The 20,724-nt window shown below is 34.2% G+C and overlaps 1 protein-coding gene across 9 annotated transcripts in view; it reads right to left on the bottom strand.

The window, feature by feature from the left end:
- The window catches only part of SUPT3H (SPT3 homolog, SAGA and STAGA complex component), a 534,834-nt gene that overhangs the window by 256,356 nt on the left and 257,754 nt on the right, over positions 1-20,724 (bottom strand). For all 9 annotated transcript variants that reach the window (XM_058554232.1, XM_058554229.1, XM_058554231.1 and 6 more), the window contains one exon: positions 16,591-16,675. In XM_058554232.1, coding sequence (XP_058410215.1) covers positions 16,591-16,675 — 85 coding nt within the window. The remainder of the gene's footprint in view (positions 1-16,590; positions 16,676-20,724) is intronic.

Below are 20,724 nucleotides of genomic sequence, written 5' to 3'. Positions count from 1 at the left end.
TCAAACCCAGGGATGTTTGTCTCCAAAAACCTTCCACTCTACCAGCATTTCCCAAATGATGGTTGACAAGCTCTTGTGGGTTTTGCAAAAGTAAGCAGGAGAGTCACATTTAGAACAATGATTAGTAAGTGAAAATACGCCAAATTGATACATCTAAATGTACTAACGCAGTACTTCTACCAGTTTTTCACTCGGATAAACTCTGAGAGCTGTCATGGTGGATTTGATTGTTATATCATTTTGAATTTTTACTTTTCCTGATACAGATTTTAATTTACACCCATGATGGACTATTGTTTATAGATAGCAAATATAGTTCAGAACCTGTCATCATCTAGCTTAGAGCTGGTAATAACTCTTGCCTAAATACTTCAATATCCTTCCTCTAACAGGCTTCTCCAGAAGTGGCATCTTGAGTCTTTTACTATCATATATAAAGTAGCCACGTTCTTCTATCCACTTTCCTGTCTATGCCAGATTCTAAAATTTTCAATGCCCTCAGCAATCTACAGAACTACATATAAATTCCTCAGTTTGAAATTCAATGACATTGAAAATCTAGTCCCAACCTTTTTTTTCATCCCTTTTCTCCAGTATATATTTAAGAAATTGTTTATACTCCAATTGGAAATCTACATGGCTTCATCAGAGGTGATTTCATATAAACCAATGGCTAAATTTTGTTTTCTTGGCATAACATGCAAATACTGCACAATTTATCTGACATGTGAAAATAGGTATTTTCCTCCTGACAACATCATTCAAATCCATTCTGAAATCTAAACATAGTTTTAATGGTTACTAGGTGGCTTATTATCTAAGCATAAAGACTTAGCTAAAAAAACAGAAACAATTGGTTTTGAAATTCAAGTGTAAATAAAAGGATAATTTATTAATTATCATTCCCTCTTTTGGAGAGAGTAGTCATTAGTTCTTTAATACCGACATAGATAAATAACTTTTTTGTTTACAAGGAAGTCTCATTTCCCGACTAGCATAAAAAGAAAACAAATAAATTAGATGTGTTAGGGGAAAAAACCCTGAATTCCAGTATTTTCCTCATTTCCACAAGAGAGACATTTGAAAGTATTAACTATATCACCACCTGATCTCTGGTTTATAGGAAAATGCAGTGCCTTTATTTTATATCTAACATGACAGAAAATACTAAGTTATTTAGAAGAAAATTAATGCTTTTAAACGGAAAAATAACTTAAAATATTGAGCTCCTAGTAAACATAAGGCACCCAAAGCAACTTATTCTTATTAACGAAATCAAATGCTTACATATTTAGCAAAAAGAACAATATTTGATTTCTTTAAACCTGCTACAGACAACATGATTGACAGAACAAACCTGAGACTTTCATGATGGGAGTAAAAGTTATAATAAGAGAAGAGATTGAAAAAATTATTACTCTTTTTATTAAGTGGACCATAAGAAATTTGTCAGAAAAACTATTAGGCATTTTACTTCTCATATTATCATCAAATCTTATTTGAAGTCTAGTAATCTTCTTAACAAAACAGTCTTCAAGGGGAAACTTTAAGGAGCAACTTCAGCCCTCAAGTAAAAAGCCTTTACTAAAATTTTTCTTCTTGAAGCCTATTACCAATGCAAGCAGCAATACAGATTTCTAGAAAAGTTCACAATATTTTAAATGCCTTTTTCAAGTGTTTTTAAATCTCTTTCTTATATATTTCACTATCTTTGTGCAGAGGTCTATCAAATGATGCCTACTTTCATGTTATAAAATTACCCATCATGCCTAAGATGTTCTGCTGGCTAAGACCATCTCTCATGTTGAAGAATGGAAGAATGTTACTTTTTCTCTTTACAAACTTAAAGTATGATAAATCTTTATCAGAGACTTGAACTTGAATTTGTATTTTCCACACCAAGAGAAGATTCTGCTGACCTTTCTTGGGGCTTCTCTTGTTCAATCACTTCTTTTTGTTCACTATTCTCTACAAAACCTTCAAAAAATATAAATTCTATTCTGAAAACAATACTCTTCACTTCAGAGAACCAGAGAACACTCAAAACTAGAAGGGACCTTACAGATACATAGCAAACTCAGTCAGATAAGTATCCATAAAACAATCAGCATTTATCATCCCAAAGACTCTCCAAAGTCTCTAAAGAAGAAATCACTTGAATTCCACATCTACTATTCACAAACTGTATGACTTTGGGCAAGTTCCTTAATCTTTCTGTTCTTCAGTTTCCAAGCCTATACAATGAAGATAATATATTCTAACTCTCTAGGTTTACTGTAAATGCTAAGTTAAACGTTTGTTATAAGAGATACCATTCTGTCAAAGTGTGCATAGAGTGGAAGTTTAAAAATAAAATAGTTTATTTTCTTAAGGACATTTGCTAAATCAAGGAATCTTCACACAAAGTTTTGGAAAAGAAAGATTTTGGTCTTTTAAGAAATATATGCTATACTATATATAACTAAATTTCCAGATTAGAAAAAAAAAGATTAAACTGTATTATTGAGAGACATCTTTCTAAGTGTATCACACACCATCTTCACTTTCTAAAGAGTATCCTGAACGTATCAACGTTTTCTAATTGTTTCAAACTTTTACTGTGAATATCAATCATCATACTTTCTAATAAATAAGGATGATGGTCTCTGCAACCAAAGAACTTTATCAAGAAACTTTAGATATTACAATACACACTTTCTGGAATACTGTATAAATTGTACTCCTAGACCAACTGGGTACCTATAATTTTGTGTATTTGTTCGGTTTTCTGAGGAAGATTCGCCCTGAGCTAACATCTGTGCCAAGCTTCCTCTATTTTGTACGTAGGTCACTGTCACAACATGGCCACTGACAAGTGGTATAGGTCTGTGCCTGGGAACTGAATCAGGGCCACCGAAGTGGAGTGCCCCAAACTTAACCACTAGGCCACAGGGCCAGGCCGGGCCCTTGTGTATCTGTTTTTTAGCAATTATTTTCTCTTGGCTCTGACACTCTAACAACTTCTTGCTGCTGCTTCTCAGTGCCTGCTTAGTAACTAATTGCCTTGGTCCTCACCAATCTGCTGCTTCTACTCTACTGCAAAAAAGAAAAACAGAAATGAATTTTTACATTAAACACATTGAGTAATAAGTGTGATTTTTATAGTATCTACTGCCTTTTACAGCTTACTTTCAAAGTCTTAGCTGGATTAGAAGTGCAAAGTCAGTAAAATTTTACTGATAATAAAACATCATTTTCAAAATTAGCTTCAAAACATTCTTAAGGTGTTTTCTTAAGCCTTTTCTAATTGAGACATTTATTTAATGCACTTTACTTCTCTTTCCATTCACTTTAAAAATTTGAAGTCAATTTTATATCACTGCTTCAAATATAAATAATATCTTTTGAATTTCAGATTATATACGTCAGTTATAATTTCAGAAGAACTTACTCTAAAGAACTATCTCAGGATAGTTAATACATTCTTGGGAACCTAAGAATGTGATTTATAAATTCAAAAGATATGAAAATAACTAGAAACATTTGAAATTATCAGCATAAACAAATTGTTCCCTATCACAATGTAGCAAAATAATATCCCTAATAAAACATCAGAATGGATGTAGATATCTGAAGGGATAAAAAACATATTTTAAAAAAGAATTATTATATATTCCTCAAGTGTGCAATAATATATAATACTAGTATCTGAGAAATAAATAAAGGCTTCTAATTATATCTATATAACAAATAAGGCAATGTCCAACTAGGTTGAAATCTGTAAGTTAAAAAGCTATATAGAAATCATAGCTATTTTTTTAAACATGGAAAATGGCCTATATATGTACAATAAAATAATACCTACAAAATCTTTAGCAGACTGCCTGGTACATAGTAGACATTTCCTTTTATTTTTTTCTTTTCTGCATAATCTCCACACTAATCAAGAGTAACAGCAACACTGAGAAAAGAAGATATAGATTTATGAATATATAAAAGACTTCCAGAGATCTTGGAAAAGGTACTGGAGCACAGGAGTTTAAAAACAATCTCTTGGTTCAGAAACAGAAGAGAACATAAGATTTGATGAATGAGAATAGAGTACTTGGGAGACATTTGCCAAATTAAAAGGCATTAGAAGTAAGAACAGAGAGAGAGGGAGGAAGGGAGAACACACATCTGCTAATCCAGATGAGAGATTAGATAATCACTCCTAACACATATAAGTTTATTCTTGGTTAATTTTCATAATGAAAGACTATTAGAATAACTGAAAACTGACTCACACATGAAAACATAATTCAACAGCTTGAATGGCTTACTAGTTGCCTGAAAGATTCATATAGTGAAAATCCAGTAAGATTTTTAAGTGGAATGGTAGACAATTATACTATGTGCATAAAACAAAGAGATTTTCCTGATATTTAACTTTGAGTGACTAAAGAAATGAAAGTAGCTATACTGTCATCAGAAATCATGATAGTTTTTGAACTTTACTCAAAATGAATATTACCAAAAGGATATTACTGACAGCATTATAATATCAGTTCAGTCACACATTTTCCAGTTGGTACAAATCTCTATCTACTTTAATTAAGTAATGCAACTCAATCTGGAGAGTGAGATTTTATGAAAGGTCTGCATCTCTCTGGTAAATCTGAAATTCTTGGAAACTATGCATTAGGCATTTCTAAGAAGTTTCAGCCAGAACTGAAACTTGCAGCACAGGTCAGAAATTCAAGCTTGGCACAGGATTCAAGTACAGCCGCTAGCAGGGCTTAGCTTAAGTCAGATGATAGGATCCTAGCAGACAAGCAGGAAAAAAATGAAGAACCCTAAAGAAAAAGCCTTGACACACATGGAAAGGTGGAAAAATACCGTTTTATATCTGTGCTAAGAAAACCAAGTAACATGAGACATTACTTATAACTCACTGAACTGTAAACAATCTATACCCCGAGATTCTCTTACTTTGAAGAGTTGACTATTAGTGGGATATACTGCAGCAGAAAAAAAAAAGAAGACATGCAAAGAGTGGGGAAAGGACTGGAAATTCCCTCCCAATTGGTCCTCTAGGTTATGCCTGTAGGAAACTACCCAGGGCAATTGGCAGGGAAATGTAGCTAAAGAGGCATTCTACTTAGAATATGCCCATTTTGTGTCACAGATTAAAAACTAAATTTCTATCAACTGCAATACCAACTTATTATTTTTTAAAAAGAGGAGATACAATAGTATTTCTTGAGGCATGAGGTGGTAATATATGAGAAAAAAATAAGACTAATTAAATAGGAAACATTAAGAGCAATCAATAAGACAGAAGCACCGTCCAAAACAATTAGTGAATTTTCCATAGTACATTTATAAGAAAATAAAGTTGTAAGGAAAAATGAAGAAAAGTAATCAGATCTTAGTGACATACAATGTTTTATATTTTGAACCACTCTGTATGTTTACATGTGCACGTGTGTTTTCCACAAAGCAGGTGTGTTTTCAGTCTGTTTATGCTAAGTATGTGGTACTTCATTTACTCCACAGTAGGAACAGACAAAATGGGCCAAGAATTTTTTTCCCAGATGGTATTTATGAACTCCTTTCTCCAATTCATGTAAACACAGAGTGTGTTCCGGTTTGCTGAGTTACACATACATGGTTTGACGTAGTACAAAGTCTCAATGTTTAGTTAGCTAGAAGACTGTTTCCATTCTGTGATTCATTAGGTCCCCATGGTACCTCTACTTCCTTTATTTTATGCAATCACAAATTATATTAGTTTGTCTTATTTTGATAACCCTTATAATTGAAGTTCCACACAGGAAACTTTACTACTATTTTAAAACATACTCATAAACCATTACTGAGGTGGCATAAGTGAGAGGCTCACAGAAGTGGTGATGAAGATTGAACAGTACGTTGCATGAGCTCCTGCTACCAGAGAGATTAAGTGCCAAATTAAAAAGCATTAGAAGTAAGAAGAGGGGTGGGAGTGGGGATGGATAGTTCAGTGCATGCTTTTAATCCAGATGGGAAATTAAAGCAATCACTCTTCACACATATAAATTTGTTATTAATTTTCATATTTAAAGATGATCAGAATAACCCTGAAACATTGATTCTGATGTGAAAACATAGTACAGAAGATTGAATAGCTTACTATTGAACTTGGTAGATTAATATAGTGAATATTAATACAGTGAAAATCCAATATGATTTTGAAATGGAATGGCAGATAATTATATTCTACGCATGAAACGAAGAGACTCTTCTGATATTTAACTTTGAATGAATAAAAATATGAAATCAGCTATATAGCCATCAGAAATCATGACAGTTTTTGAACTCAAAAGGATATTATTATTGACAGCATCATAATAGGAACTCAATCACACAATTTCCAATTGGCACAAATTGTAGCTCAACCTGGGGAGGGGAGGAGACAGAAGCCTAGGACATGAAAACGTCTGCATCTCTCTGGTAAATCTGAAAGAGCATTTCAACAGATTTTTCAATCCATTTCTAAACTAAATCATGTCATTAAATAGCCCTGTTATCAGGATTAATCATTAACAGTAACCATTTAGTACTAGCATTACTATAATTTAGAGAAAGAAAACCATGTCCCAGGAACTTCACTAAGTCCTGTATATACATTATACCTAATTTTTATGACCCTCTATAATCACTGTAGAAAGTGAATATTAGCATTGTCACTTTACAAAATATGGACATTAAGACCTTTGAAGACTCTCTCCAGTGACAATTTCTAATCTGTATTGCACTGAATCACATAAAATTGTCAATATTCAACCATTTATGATATACAAAAATGGCAATTTCATTTGGTTCAAACTTATTTAACTTAATTTCTGAAGTGTAATTTAACTTTAAAATCCTATGATTTTAATACTCTAACTTGTTCTTGAATAAAATCAAAAGCTTTATATAGATTTTAAACTATATATTTTTATTACTTAACATATTCTATAATCTTCATGCAGAACTCCAGTGAAGAACAGTTAGCTGGGGCCTAAGCCAGTCACAACCTAGGCAGTGGAATAGAGTTGAGTTAGGTGAAATCACTTAGAATGGAGGGTAGGCCTGGCTGAAGTACTGAGTTAGAATCAGGGGTAGGATGAGAGGGCAAAGGTCTCAAATGGGAATAACAGGTCAAAGAAACTGGAGACAAAAGAAGAGATTTAAGGAAAAATTTCCAGATTTAGTCTATTGCCAGTCCTACTGTAATATTTCCCAAATGAAACAATATGCAACTGCTGCCAAAATGATCCAAAAAATGTCCATCATTATTAGTGCTAGATACACAGTCAATGTTCAACAAAAATCTGTGTTGACTGATTGAACAAGAAAGGCATTTAAAAGAAGAATCAAAGTATACCACATAAGCCTTGCCGAAAACACAGCTTACCTGCTTTAAGGCACTGTATTCAGTTCTTTTTTTTTTTATAACGATAGCTTACATCTTTTTTTTTTTTTTTGGTGAGGGAGATCAGCCCTGAGCTAACATCCGTGCTAATCTTCCTCTTTTTGCTGACGAAGACTGGCTCTGAGCTAACATCTATTGCCAGTCCTACTCTTTTTTTTTCTTCCCCAAAGCCCCAGTAGATAGCTGTATGTCCTAGCTGCACATCCTTCTAGTTGCTGTATGTGGGACGCGGCCTCAGCACGGCCGGAGAAGCAGTGCGTCGGTGTGCGCCTGGGATCCGAACCCGGGCCGTCAGTAGCGGAGCGCGTGCACTGTTCTAATATCAGTAATGTCAAGAGAGAATAGCTAGAACAGTCCACAGAAGAAAGGAGAAACAAATTCTGAGCAGCCACGGACAGCATGCAAATTGACATTGAAAAAAATGCTTTGGGACAAAAGGGACAGCACAATATACATCAGGTGTTAACCTTGTGGAACTTGCTACCTTACACAGTGAAATGCTGAAGATACAAACAGATCAAAGACGGATTTCAAAAACGCTGACTGAAACAAGCAATGGCTCTTGAAAGACGGTATTGATATTCTGAGGTGGATATTTGGTCCAGAGGTTAAATTTTGGATTAAATGAATAATTCTCCCGATTGCTATATTATTAGGTATAAATTTGATGATTAAAATTGTATTTATATCGACGCCGGCCCCGTGGCTTAGGGGTTAAGTGCACGCGCTCCGCTGCTGGCGGCCCGGGTTCGGATCCCGGGCACGCACCGACGCACTGCTTCTCCGGCCATGCTGAAGCCGTGTCCCACATACAGCAACTAGAAGGATGTACAACTATGACATACAACTATCCACTGGGGCTTTGGGGAAATAAAGGAGGAGGATTGGCAATAGATGTTAGCTCAGAGCCAGTCTTCCTCAGTAAAAAGAGGAGGATAAGCATGGATGTTAGCTCAGGGCTGATCTTCCTCACAAAATAAATAAATTAATAAATAAAACCGTTAAAAAATTGTATTTATATCTATAATTGTCCTATATTAGTTCTCTAAGTCTCCAAAATGAATAAAAAAGCGTTATGTAAATACATATCTGAGTTATGCATATAAACTATTCCAATCACTTTTTTAATACAATGTCTGTATTACTCCATCTGATTTTCACCAAGCATTTTTAAGCATTAAGAGGCACATGCCTAGGAACACATCTTTAAGAAGCTCAGTGAAGCAGGCCAACTCATACACAAACACTTTAAAATACAGTGGCTCATACCCAGAGCTCCTCATCAGAGTCAGCCGGGATTCTTCTTTTAGGGGTACTCACTCCAGAAATTTTGTTTGAGCAGATAAGGAATAGGGTCTGGTAGTTGTGTTTTTTGTTTCTTTTTTTGTTTGTTTTTTTAAAAGCCTGGCAGATGGCTCTGATGTGAACTTCAAGTTGAGAACTACTACTAAATACCTTGGGACAGATGATATAATACAAGTATAATCAACCACCCTATTCATCTGACTTGTTTCTGAATGATTTTATTGACTTTAACAATCAAGACCGACCAAAAGGGTAAACACACACACATGAACGCTTTGAGTAATGTTAGCATTATTGAAACAATTCTATGGTATCTTAAGGAAGTCTGTTTTGAAAGAGAAAATTAAAATTCAGATGTATTAGGTTGTAAAGCAAACAACGGATTCATTAAGCTAGAGTCAAACTTTGTATTGTTACTTAACAGTTTCAAGGAGTAGTCTCATCTTGTCCACCTGAGGTTCAGATCATGTTTTTACTCTTTAAAAAACACTGGCAATTGTGTTGCCCAGACTTGGTTACAACCCACCAGTCTAAGCTAGTGGTTCTCAAATTTAGTCCTTGGACCGCTTGGATTACAAAGATCTTGAGTGCTTATTAAAAATACAGATTCTTCAGCCCTACCAAAGCCTTCCTGAAAAAGAATCCCTTGGGAAGAGTATGGACAAAGAATCTTTCATACGTTGTGCAAATACTTCTTAGCCAACTTGACAACCGACACTAACTCTATACTTAAGGAGAATCTGGATTTTTACAGGCCCCATCATGACTTAGTGGATTGGTATAACCGAAGAATTGCTGTACAGCCTCAATAGATATCAGCTCTGTGCCTTCTGGTTTGCGTGAAAGAGTTTAGAGGAGACATCAAGAAGAGCCAAGGGATATTGGCAATACTGCTGAACTTCCACATTTATTTTCCCTTTAAGTTTCAGGTTAAGGTATTAAGGGCCTTCAGCTGGAAAAAGAAGAACACGTTAGCTGCTGAAGACCTAGCTCACTTACACCAGTAGTTAAAGGTGCTTTTTGACAGGAGACATAGCACAATGGAGATTGTGATGGGAATCACTTTCCTCTCTTCTAAATAGGCAGTAACAAGAATCTAAATGCTTCCTGTTGCTTCTACAATTTTTGTATTACCTTCAATTGATCACTCTTTCATTAACAGCACCAAGTTACCGGGGGCAAAAAAAGTAAATCACATAGGAAACGTCATCTTTATTATTTTTGTCTATGAACTTCTGTGACATACATAACAACCGTTTCCACAGCTTCTGAGGGAAAGTACAATAGCATTTTAAAATAGCATCACTTTCCTTCAAAATTAGGAAGTATGTTTTCTTGAAAAACTGAAATTGGGAAGGGATATGGGAAATATGGCAACAATATGCTGCATGACTCCATCAATACTGAATGCTTTCCTAAGTAAATGAAGCCAGCCTGTTAAAAACCAGCCTGTGCATAGTCTACAGGTAGAAGCAGCCACTGAGCTTAGAGTTCCATGCTAAAATTCAGGTTGCCAAACATTCCAATTTCAATGTTTCAAGAGAAGCCAGAAATTCTAAATTTTTTTTATGTAAAAGTGACCTAATTTTTAAATGTTGGCAACTAAATTCATATCTTTAAAAATTTAGTGCAAATGAAATAAAACATATTGCTATGCTATATCTACACATAGGTCAATAGTTTATAACCTCTATTCTGATGCATACTTTCTTCGATTCAATTTAATAAATATGTTGACTCCTACGAAAGATTTAACATGTTTTTATATAGACATGTATATACACATACATGAAGAGTTCCAGACTGGATATTTGCTATCAAAATTTCCATCTCTCTCTGTGCATATTAGCATCACCAGTTATCATGATATTTTAAAATTAATTTCTATGTGTCTATATCCATGAGAAAACCATAAATTCGTCAGGGGCAGAGATAATTTCTTATTCACCTTTGTACCACTAGAACCACAGCTACATTAGTGTCACTCAATAAAGGTTTACTGAATGAATGAATAAATAAAATGAATAAACGAAATAAAGAAAACCCAATAATCTACTAAAGCAGGAAACAGTTTGAAACAGTATATGGCACTCTAGGAATTAAATGATGGTCTCGTTTACACTTTTGTTTTCAGGGCATTGTTAAAAATTGAACTTTCATGTGGAAAGGACACTTGAGAACCATTTACATATCATTTTAGATTGTGTGGCTAAAGGTTTAGTCACATAGGGATTCCAAACATATTGGAACAAACCAATTACAGTGAACACATAAAGAATATTTCAAGATACTATGACTACTGGATCTGAAAAGACATTTCAGCATTGAGAACCACTAAGCTTTCTGAACAGCAATTCCTAAAGCCTTATCTATATATAACAGCCCTATGAATGTTTGAGCTGCAACCAGATATCACTAAGTGACATCATAACACAATGTGGAAGTTTCAAACAATAAATAAAAATAGTTTTAAAAACTATCAAAAGGGCCGGCCCCATGGCTTAGCAGTTAAGTGTGCGCGCGCTCCGCTACTGGCGGCCCAGGTTTGGATCCCGGGCATGCACCGCTTCTCCAGCCATGCTGAGGCCGCGTCCCACATACAGCAACTAGAAGGATATGCAACTATGACATACAACTATCTACTGGGGCTTTGGGGACAAAAAAGGAGGAGGATTGGCAATAGATGTTAGCTCAGAGCCGGTCTTCCTCAGCAAAAATAGGAGGATTGGCATGGATGTTAGCTCAGAACTGATCTTACTCACAAAAAATAAATAAATAAAATAAATAAATAAAAATAAAAACTATCAAAAGAGGTCTCTGACATGCAGGTTAAAACTAAGAGAACTAGATGTCTAAGCTTCAAGAATATCGGGAGACTACCATCAAAGGTAACTAAACAAGCAAGTTCTCTTTAAGAGAAGTTTAAATCTGGAGTAAACTACTTCACTTTGTTGCAAATGAATCTCTACTTGGAAGCAATGTACTTTTACTTTATATCAATATCAGAAATAGGAATTCCTTAGGTAACATTATGGAACAAATATGCTATGATAAAAATGTACTACTATTCTGATGAACTAGATTCATTATGGTGATCATTTTGCAATATATACAAATATCGAATCATTATGCTGTACCTCTGAAACTAATATAATGTTATATATCAAGTATATCTCAATGAAGATTTTTTTAATGAAAATAAAGTGCATTCATTGACTCAGGTGATCCAACAATGTTTAGGAAAATGATTAAAATCAAATATTTTGCCAGTTAAGATGGAGTAAGCACACTGCTTCTCTCATTGAGTATAATGTAAAACCTCGGAGAGAATGCATGTGACAACTATCCAAGGATTCTGAAAAGTAAATTGTAGCAGGTAGACTCGAAAGAGAAATCAGAATTCAGAATATAAGAATCTGGCAGTGAGTTTCATAGTTTTTATCTTCCAACAGTACTTCCTATCCTAGACACAAAAGCAGTGTGAATCCATGCTAAGTGAAATAAGTCAGAAAGAGAAAGATATATACTGTATTATCTCATTACTTGCGGACCTAAAAAAAGCAAACTCATAGAGGGTGGGGTGAGAGAAATGGGAGAACGCGGTCAAAGCATATAAACTTCTAATTATACGATGAATCAGTTCTAATGATCTAATGTATAGCATGGTGAATATAGTTAAGAACACTGTATCGTATACTTGAAAGTTGCTAATATTGTAGATATTAAATGTTTCCCCCACACACACACAAAAATGTTGAATATGTGAGATGATGGATGTGTTAATTAACCTTATTGTGGTAATCATTTCACAATAACATATATTATAACATATATATAACATAAACATAAATCATCTCATTAAACACCTTAAACTTACACCATGTTATATGTCAATAATATCTCAATAAACATGGAAAAAAACAAAGGAAAAAATGGGTCTTAATAGGTAAATGGGTACAGAATTACAGAACAGAGCATAAAAAACACACACACATACAATTTGTAATGGCTATATAATATTCAATGGTGAAAAAAGACAAACTATTTAAAACCATTTCTCGATTAGTCTTTCTTTCATCCGAAGAACTCACTCTGATACCTGCCTTGATATGGCAAAGAGAAAACCGCAACGCCTTCCTCTAGCAATGTCTCTCATTCAACTTCACACTTATTGATATCTGGACAGGGTCAATCTCACAAATAGAAATCAAAACTAGTATCAAAATATTACATGGGTAAGGAGAGGTAAGCATACATTGTAATAAGAGGCTCTTTATCAGTAAAGACAAGATAAGCTATTTCTTGTTTATACTATTGCAATGGTCATCATCAAATAATGTTCCAACTTCTATATTTAAAATGGAAGAACAATATAAAAAAGTGCATCTGAAATTCAAAAAGGGGTATTATAACCCAATAAGATAGATTTTCAAATAGTATAATAGAAAATATTATGACTAAAATGAAAAATATACTAGATTGACTAAATAGCAGATTAAAGATTACAGAAGAATCAGTGAACTTACAGAAACTACCAAAGCCAAACAAAACAGAGTGAGGAATAAAGTTTGAAGAAAATTTAGAGGCCCTCAGAGACCTGTGAAAAAATAACAAGTGGTCCAACACACATATAATTGAAATCCTAGAATGAAAGACACAGGAAAAAAATAACAGCTGAAAACTTCTGCAAACTGGTGGAAAATATTAGTCTACGGAACCAAGAAGATCAACAAACTTGCAAGCAAGATAATCATGAAGAAAATGAGTCCTAGGCACATCAAACTGCTGAGATCCAATGATAAAGAGAAAATCTTGGAATCAGCCAGAGAAAGACAACATGTTATATACAGGGGAACAAGAGAATAGCAGCTTACCTATCATCAGAAACTAATGCATGCTGGAAAATATTCGAGTGGCACTTCAGACAGCTAAAGGGAAAACATTACAACTAGAATTCCACATATAGAAAAGATATATCTCAAAGGTGAAAAAAACACACTTTCAGATGAAAGAAACTTAAGAGAATTCATCACTGGCACATTTGTACCACAAAAAATGTTCAAGTTCTTCAGGTTGAAGGATATAATTTAAATGGCAACTCAGATCTATAAGAAAGAATGATGAGCATGGAAAATGGTAAATGTGTGGGTCAATGTGCAAGATTATATATACTTTCTTTTATCTCTTTATTTCTTTAAAAGACGTATGGTTCTTTAACGGAAAAGCTACAACACTGTAATGTGTAGGTAATAGCATGCACAGGTTTAATACATATGATAACAGTAGCACTAACTAGTAAATATCTGCTGTTTTTGTAAGAAGGGAGGACACATGGAGACACAGAAACAAAGGAAAAAAGGCCATGTGAACAAGGAGTCAGAGAAAAGTAACTGCCAACTGAGAATTCTCTATCTAGTACTTAAAATCACTGTGCCATTTCCTGCTAGTCTCCATGTTTTGTAATGAAAATTCTGCTGTCTTTCAAACCTTTGATCCCCTATGGTAATGAATCTAGGTGCTTTTAAGATTTATATTATACCTTTAGTATTCAGCAGTTTGAACATAGATTTCTTTGGGTTTATCTTGTTTGGAGTTTTCTCAGCTTCTTGAATCTGTAGATTTATGTATTTCAGTAAATTTCAGATGTTTTCAGCCATTATGCAATTATAGAGAAAGGCCATTTGCAATAACAACAAAGAAGATTAAATACTTAGGAATAAATCTAACAAGAAGTATGTGAAGTCTAGTGAAGAAAAATGTTAAAACACTCAGGAAAGACATAAAGTAGTCTTGAGAAAATGTAAAGACATTCCCTATGCTTAGATTGATTAAACATTCTTAAGATGCAGTTCTCTCTAAATTAACTTATAAATTCATGCAATTTCAGTAAAAGTGCCAAGAAACTATTTTATGGAACTAGAAAATTTAACACTAACATTCATATGGAAAAATAAACATACAAGAATAACTAGGAACACAGAAAGAAAAATTACAAAAGGAGTCTAGCTGTAACCTTCTTTAAAATATACCACAAAACCTTTATAATTAAAAATGTCATATTAGTACATGCACAGACAAATAAACCATTGGTATAGAATATAAAATCAGAAATAGATCTCAATACATATGCTAATTTAGTATATGATAAAGGAGACATCTCAACTCATTAGGGAAAATATGGACTTTTTAACAAATGGTGATGATATAACTGGGTAATCATTTGGAAAAAGATAAAAATAGATCCATATCTCACACAAAAACAAGAATAAACTACAAATAGACTAGAGATCTAAATGTTAAAAAAGAAATCATACAAGTACTAGAAGGCAACATGGATGAATTTCTCTTTAAACTTGGTTCCAACAATGATTCAAAATCCAAAGGCAATAAAAGATTTATGCACTTGACTATGTTAAAATAAAAATACTCATATGCCCAAAAAAGGCCATAAAAACAAAGTCAAAAGATAACTGACACAGTGGAAAAATATATTTATATCATATACCACAAAAGACTGATATTCCTAATATATATGGGAGATAAGACCAAGAACTTGACAGAAAAATGGGGAAAGGATATGAAAGTGTTCCTAATGGCCAACACTGGAACTACTTGAGCAATAAATATAAATAATGATATTATTGCATAATGATCCTAAGAATAAAATTTAAATATACATTAGCTCATATGTATATACATTAAAAATTGTATAAATAAATGGTGATAAAAGATAACTATTCCTTTAAGAATAATTGCAGTTAAAAATATAAAAGAAAAGAAGGAAACAGAAAACCACTACTAGGCAAATAGCACAGTAATAACTGTCTCAGACAAGATCCACTGATGAATGTTAAAATTAATAGGCAAAAATTTTCAAGGAAAGAGAATATTTGCACAGTCACAAAATATCTCCCCTAAGATATTTATTAAGAATAAAATGAAAAAAAAAATAGTAATTTCATTATAGTGGAAAAATTCAGCATATACCACCTTAACCAAGTTATCATATCAGGGTTAAGATCACAAATAAAACATCAAGAACATGAAGCTGTTGACACGATACACAAAGAAGGACCCACCACTTCTGTGGTATTCTTGACAAAAATGAATAGCCACATTCTAATCATAAGAAAACATCAGACCAATTGAAAAAGAAGGACATTCTACAAAATAACTGTCTAGTACTTTTCAAAAGCGACAAGGTCATGAAAGACAAGCAGACTGAGGAACTATCACAGATAGGAGAAGACTACAAAGACATGATAACTAACTACAATGTGTTATCCTGGATTGGCTCCTGGAACAGAAAAGGGACATTAATGAGAAAACTGATGAAATTCAAATAAGGTTGGTAATTTTATTAATGGTATTGTACCAATGTTATTTCCTGGTTTTGATAATTGTACCATGGTTATGTAAGATGTTAACAGAGGAAGCTGAAGGGTATCTGGGAAGTCTCTGTACTCTTTCTGCAATTCTTTTATAAGTCCAAAATTCAAAATAAAAAAGTTTTTAAAAGGGTTCTCGAAAAACTATATTGACATAGAGATAGAAAACAGATGGATGTTGCCGGAGGTCAGGGGCTGGGTGAAAGAACTGATTACAAAGGGACATAAGGGAACTTTTTTGGATGATAGAAATGTTCTATATCATGACTGTATTGGTAGGCACATGACAATATTCAGTTGTCAAAACAATGAATTATGCACTTAAACTGGTGAAATTTTGTTATATGTAAATTAGACCTCAATAGGGCTGACAAAAAGAATTCTAAATGTAAATATAATCTTTTAAAAAAAAGTGCTGAGCTGCAATCCCAATATAAGCAGAATGCAGAGAAGAGGTATCAAATAACATGCTCTTACCAGATTAATTAACTGAGTGTGTACCACATCTTCTATCAAAACTGCTGTTTCGTGAAGAGGCCTCCTAGCATCCCCTAAAGAAAACCTGCAAAAAAAAATTAAACACACCAATATTAAAGACTGTAAAACTAAGAAAGGCAAAAAGAGAAAGATATTTATTATAATAATCTATTTAATAAAGTACAAATTGTTCTCTCAAATAACGGAGTGGCTGTATAGTTTTTCATGGACATCTCTCCTACACAAGTTGCAACTTCCAAAGAAAAGTGCAGTGTTATCTATGCTAACCCTTTATTTGTACTCATTTTAAGGGCATTTACTGTTTCAAAATGCAAAATATTAACAACCAATTCACAATATTGGCAACCAAAAAATCATGCTACCATACCCAAATTACAATACAGTAACATAATAATAGCCACATAGAAAATTATAAAAGCATATAATGTAACTAAAATGAAAGTTGTTAAGAAAAATTTAGGTAAATGCCATAAGTTATAATTTCTAACTATATATAAGCAGATTATCAAGAATGGATTACAAAATTGATTTTAAAAGTCTTCTCAACTTTCATATGATGGTCTAGATGTGTGGAGAATCCCTTCCTGGTAAAGAACATTTGAAAATACACAACAATATATTCAAAACCTATATTTAAAGCATGCTTTAACTAGCAGTAGAGAAGACAAAACAGAAGTTAAACAAGATGAGTAAATACAGTTCTACAAGATAAGAGAGTGCTGGATCAAAGTTTATTCTGAAGGCATATACTTCTTCATAGCATCCTTTAGCCTGGATTTCAACTAGCACAGTATTCAAAGTATAAGAAAAAATGCTGTGATCTCCAGCAAAGTAGGAGATTAGTTCAAGGAACCTAATATGAAGTTGAAAAAGTAACACCAAGATGGTGACACTTTCGGTGTGTGAACTAGGAAAACACCTACTCCACAGAAAGCACTTTGCCTATCTCACCCAAGGCTACGAGTGGAAGAGAAAAAACCGTGGTACTGGCATGAAGATAGACAAAAGGAATAGAATACAGAGCCTAGAAATAAACCTTATATATATGGTCAACTGATTTTTGATAAGGGTGGCAAGAACATCCAATTTGGAAAGGACAGTCTTTTCAACAATTGGTGCAGGGAAGCAAGATATCTACATGCAAAAGAAGGAAACTGGACTCCTATCTTACATCATATATAAAAATAAACTCAAAATAGATCCAAGACCTAAATTAAAGAGCTAAAACTACAAAACTCTTAAAATAAAACAGAGAGGGAAATGTTCATGATCTTTGATTTGGCAATGGTTTCTTAAGTATGACATGAAAAGCTCAGGCAGCAAAAGAAAAACAAATTGGATATCATCAAAATTAAACCCTTTTATACATCAAAGGACACTATTAAGAGAGCTAAAAGACAACCCACAGAACGGAAAAAAAATTTGAAAATCATTTATCAGATAAATAACCAGAATATATAAAGAACTCCTACAACAAAGCAACAAACTACCCAACTGAAAATGTGCAATATACTTGAATAGATGTTTCTCCAATGAAGATATACAAATGGCCAAGAGCAAATAAAAAGATGCTCAAGATCATTAGTCACTAGGGAAATGCACAAACCACATGGAGATATCAATTCACACCCACAAGAATGGCTATTACCAACAAAATGGAAAATAATAAGTGTTGGCTAGCATGTGGAGAAACTAGAAATGTACTTTGCTGGTTGGAATGCAAAATGGTGCAGCCACTGTGGAAAACAATTGGGTGGTTCCTGAAAATGTTAAACATATAATTAGCATATGACCCAGCAAGTCCACTCCTAGGTATATACCAAAAATAACTGAAAACAGGGATTCAGACAGACTTGTACAACAATGTTCATAGCTACATTATTCATAATTGCCAAAAGGTAGAAACAACCAAAGTGTCCGTCAACAGAATGGATAAACAAAATGTGGTGTGTGTATATATATACAATGAAATATTATTCAGCCATAAAAAGGAAAAAAGTTCTGATACATGTTCTTCTGATACAAGTTCGGATACATATCTGATACATACATACCACATGAATGAACTTTGAAAATACTATGCTAAGTAAAATAAGCCAGATACAAAGGACAAATATTGTATGATGTGGGATACCTATATGAGGTATCTGCAATGAGTAAATTCAGAGAGACAGAAAGTAGAACCCCCTTCATCAGGGGATTGAAGAGTTTTTGCTTAATGTGTAGAGTTTCTGTCTGGGATGATGAAAACTTCAGGAATATGGAAAGTGATGATGGTTGCACAACACTGTAAATGTGCAGTTAACGACACTGTTAATGCCAGAGAATTGTACACTTAAAAATAGCTAAAATGGTAAATTTCAGTTATGTATATTTTACCACAATTATAAAAATGGATGAAACAGACTAATTTAAAAGCAGACTAGATTCAGCTAATAAGATAATTAGTGTTCAGGATAGCAGATCTGAGGAAATCACCCACAGTGCAGCATGAATAATAAGAGAATATCATGATAATGTTATGCCCAAAATGTTGATACTGTGTTGAAATGGATCAATTTCTAGAAAAATAGAAATGCCCAAAACTGACCCAAAGAAACAAAAAACCTGAATAGGTCTATAAATTTTAAAGAAATTGAATCAGCAGGAGATAAAATAAAACAAAACAAGCTTACCTCATCTGTAATGTTCTACCAAACATGCAAAGAACAGGTTATTCTAATCTTACACAACTCTTACAGAGAATGAAAAAGAGAGACAATCCTTAACTCATTTATTTAGGCTAGTCTAACCTTGGTATCAAAACGAGAAAAGGACTGTAAAAGAAAGGAAAATTACAGATAAATTTTACTCATGTACACAAACATAAAAAAAAAAAAATAAAACAAAAGGCCTGAAGAGTACAAAAGGTAGAGTAAAGCGGAATTCACTCTCTCTCCTACCCTGCACCGATGGCCTTATGGGGAGCTCTCTATGATCAGTTAGAAGAAGAGAAGACTCAAGTCTGGTTTACATATGGTTCTGCATGATATGCAGGCACTACCCAAAAGTGAATAGCTGCATTTCTACAGTCCCCTTCTGGAACATCCCTGAAAGACAGTGGTGAAAGCAAATCCTCCCAGTGGGCTGAAATTTTAGCAGTGCACCTAATGGTTGACTTTATTTGAAAAGAGAAATGGTCAGGTGTGCAATTATATACTGATTCACAGGCTATGGCGAATAGTTCGTTGAATGGCACAGGATATGAAAGGAACATGATTGGAAAATTGAGAAGGAGATCCGGGGAAGAGGTAAGTGGACAGATCTCTCTGAACGGGCAAAAAAACATGAAGATACTTGCGTCCCATGTGAATGCTCATGGGTGACCTGGCAAAGAAGGATTTTAATCAAGTGGATACCATCAGCTTTTTTCCCCAATCACACTGTCATCGCCCAATGGCTTCATGAACAAAGGGGCCGTGGTGGGAGGGATGGAGGATATGCAGGGCTCAACAACATGGACTTCCAGTCACCAAAGCCAACATTGTTATGGCCACAGGTGAGTAACTACCTATCAGCAGCAGAGATTAACAATGGCTCCCTGATATGGCACCATTCCCCAAGGTGATCAGCCAGCTACCTAGTAACAGGTTGATTACGTTAGACAACTACTATCGTGAAAGTATACTGTTCTTACTGGAATAGATACTTACTCTGGATATGGATTTGCCATCCCTGCACGCCATGCTTCTGCCAAAACTATCATCTATGGACTTACAGAATGCTTATCCACTGTCATGTTACTCCACACAGCATTGTTTCTGATCAAGAAACTCACTTCTCACAAGAAACAATGCTTGTTTCTTGGCCCATGCTCATGGAATTCACCGGTCTTAACATGTTCCCCACCATCATGAAGTAGCTAGTTTGATAGAATGATGGAATGGCCTTTCAAAGACTCAATTACAGTGCCAGTTAGGTGACAATACCTTGTAGAGCTGGGGCAAAGTTCTCTAGAACATTATATATCCTATGAATCAGCATCCAGTATATGGTGCTGTTTCCCCCCCAGATAAGATTCATGGGTTCACAAATAAAAGGGTGGAATGGGAGTGGCACCACTCATTATTACCC

This window comes from Diceros bicornis, chromosome 14 (assembly GCF_020826845.1).
Source record: "Diceros bicornis minor isolate mBicDic1 chromosome 14, mDicBic1.mat.cur, whole genome shotgun sequence".
Lineage (NCBI taxonomy): Eukaryota > Metazoa > Chordata > Mammalia > Perissodactyla > Rhinocerotidae > Diceros > Diceros bicornis.
Note: the sequence above shows the minus strand (reverse complement) of the source record. Positions and strands in the feature narration are given on the sequence as shown.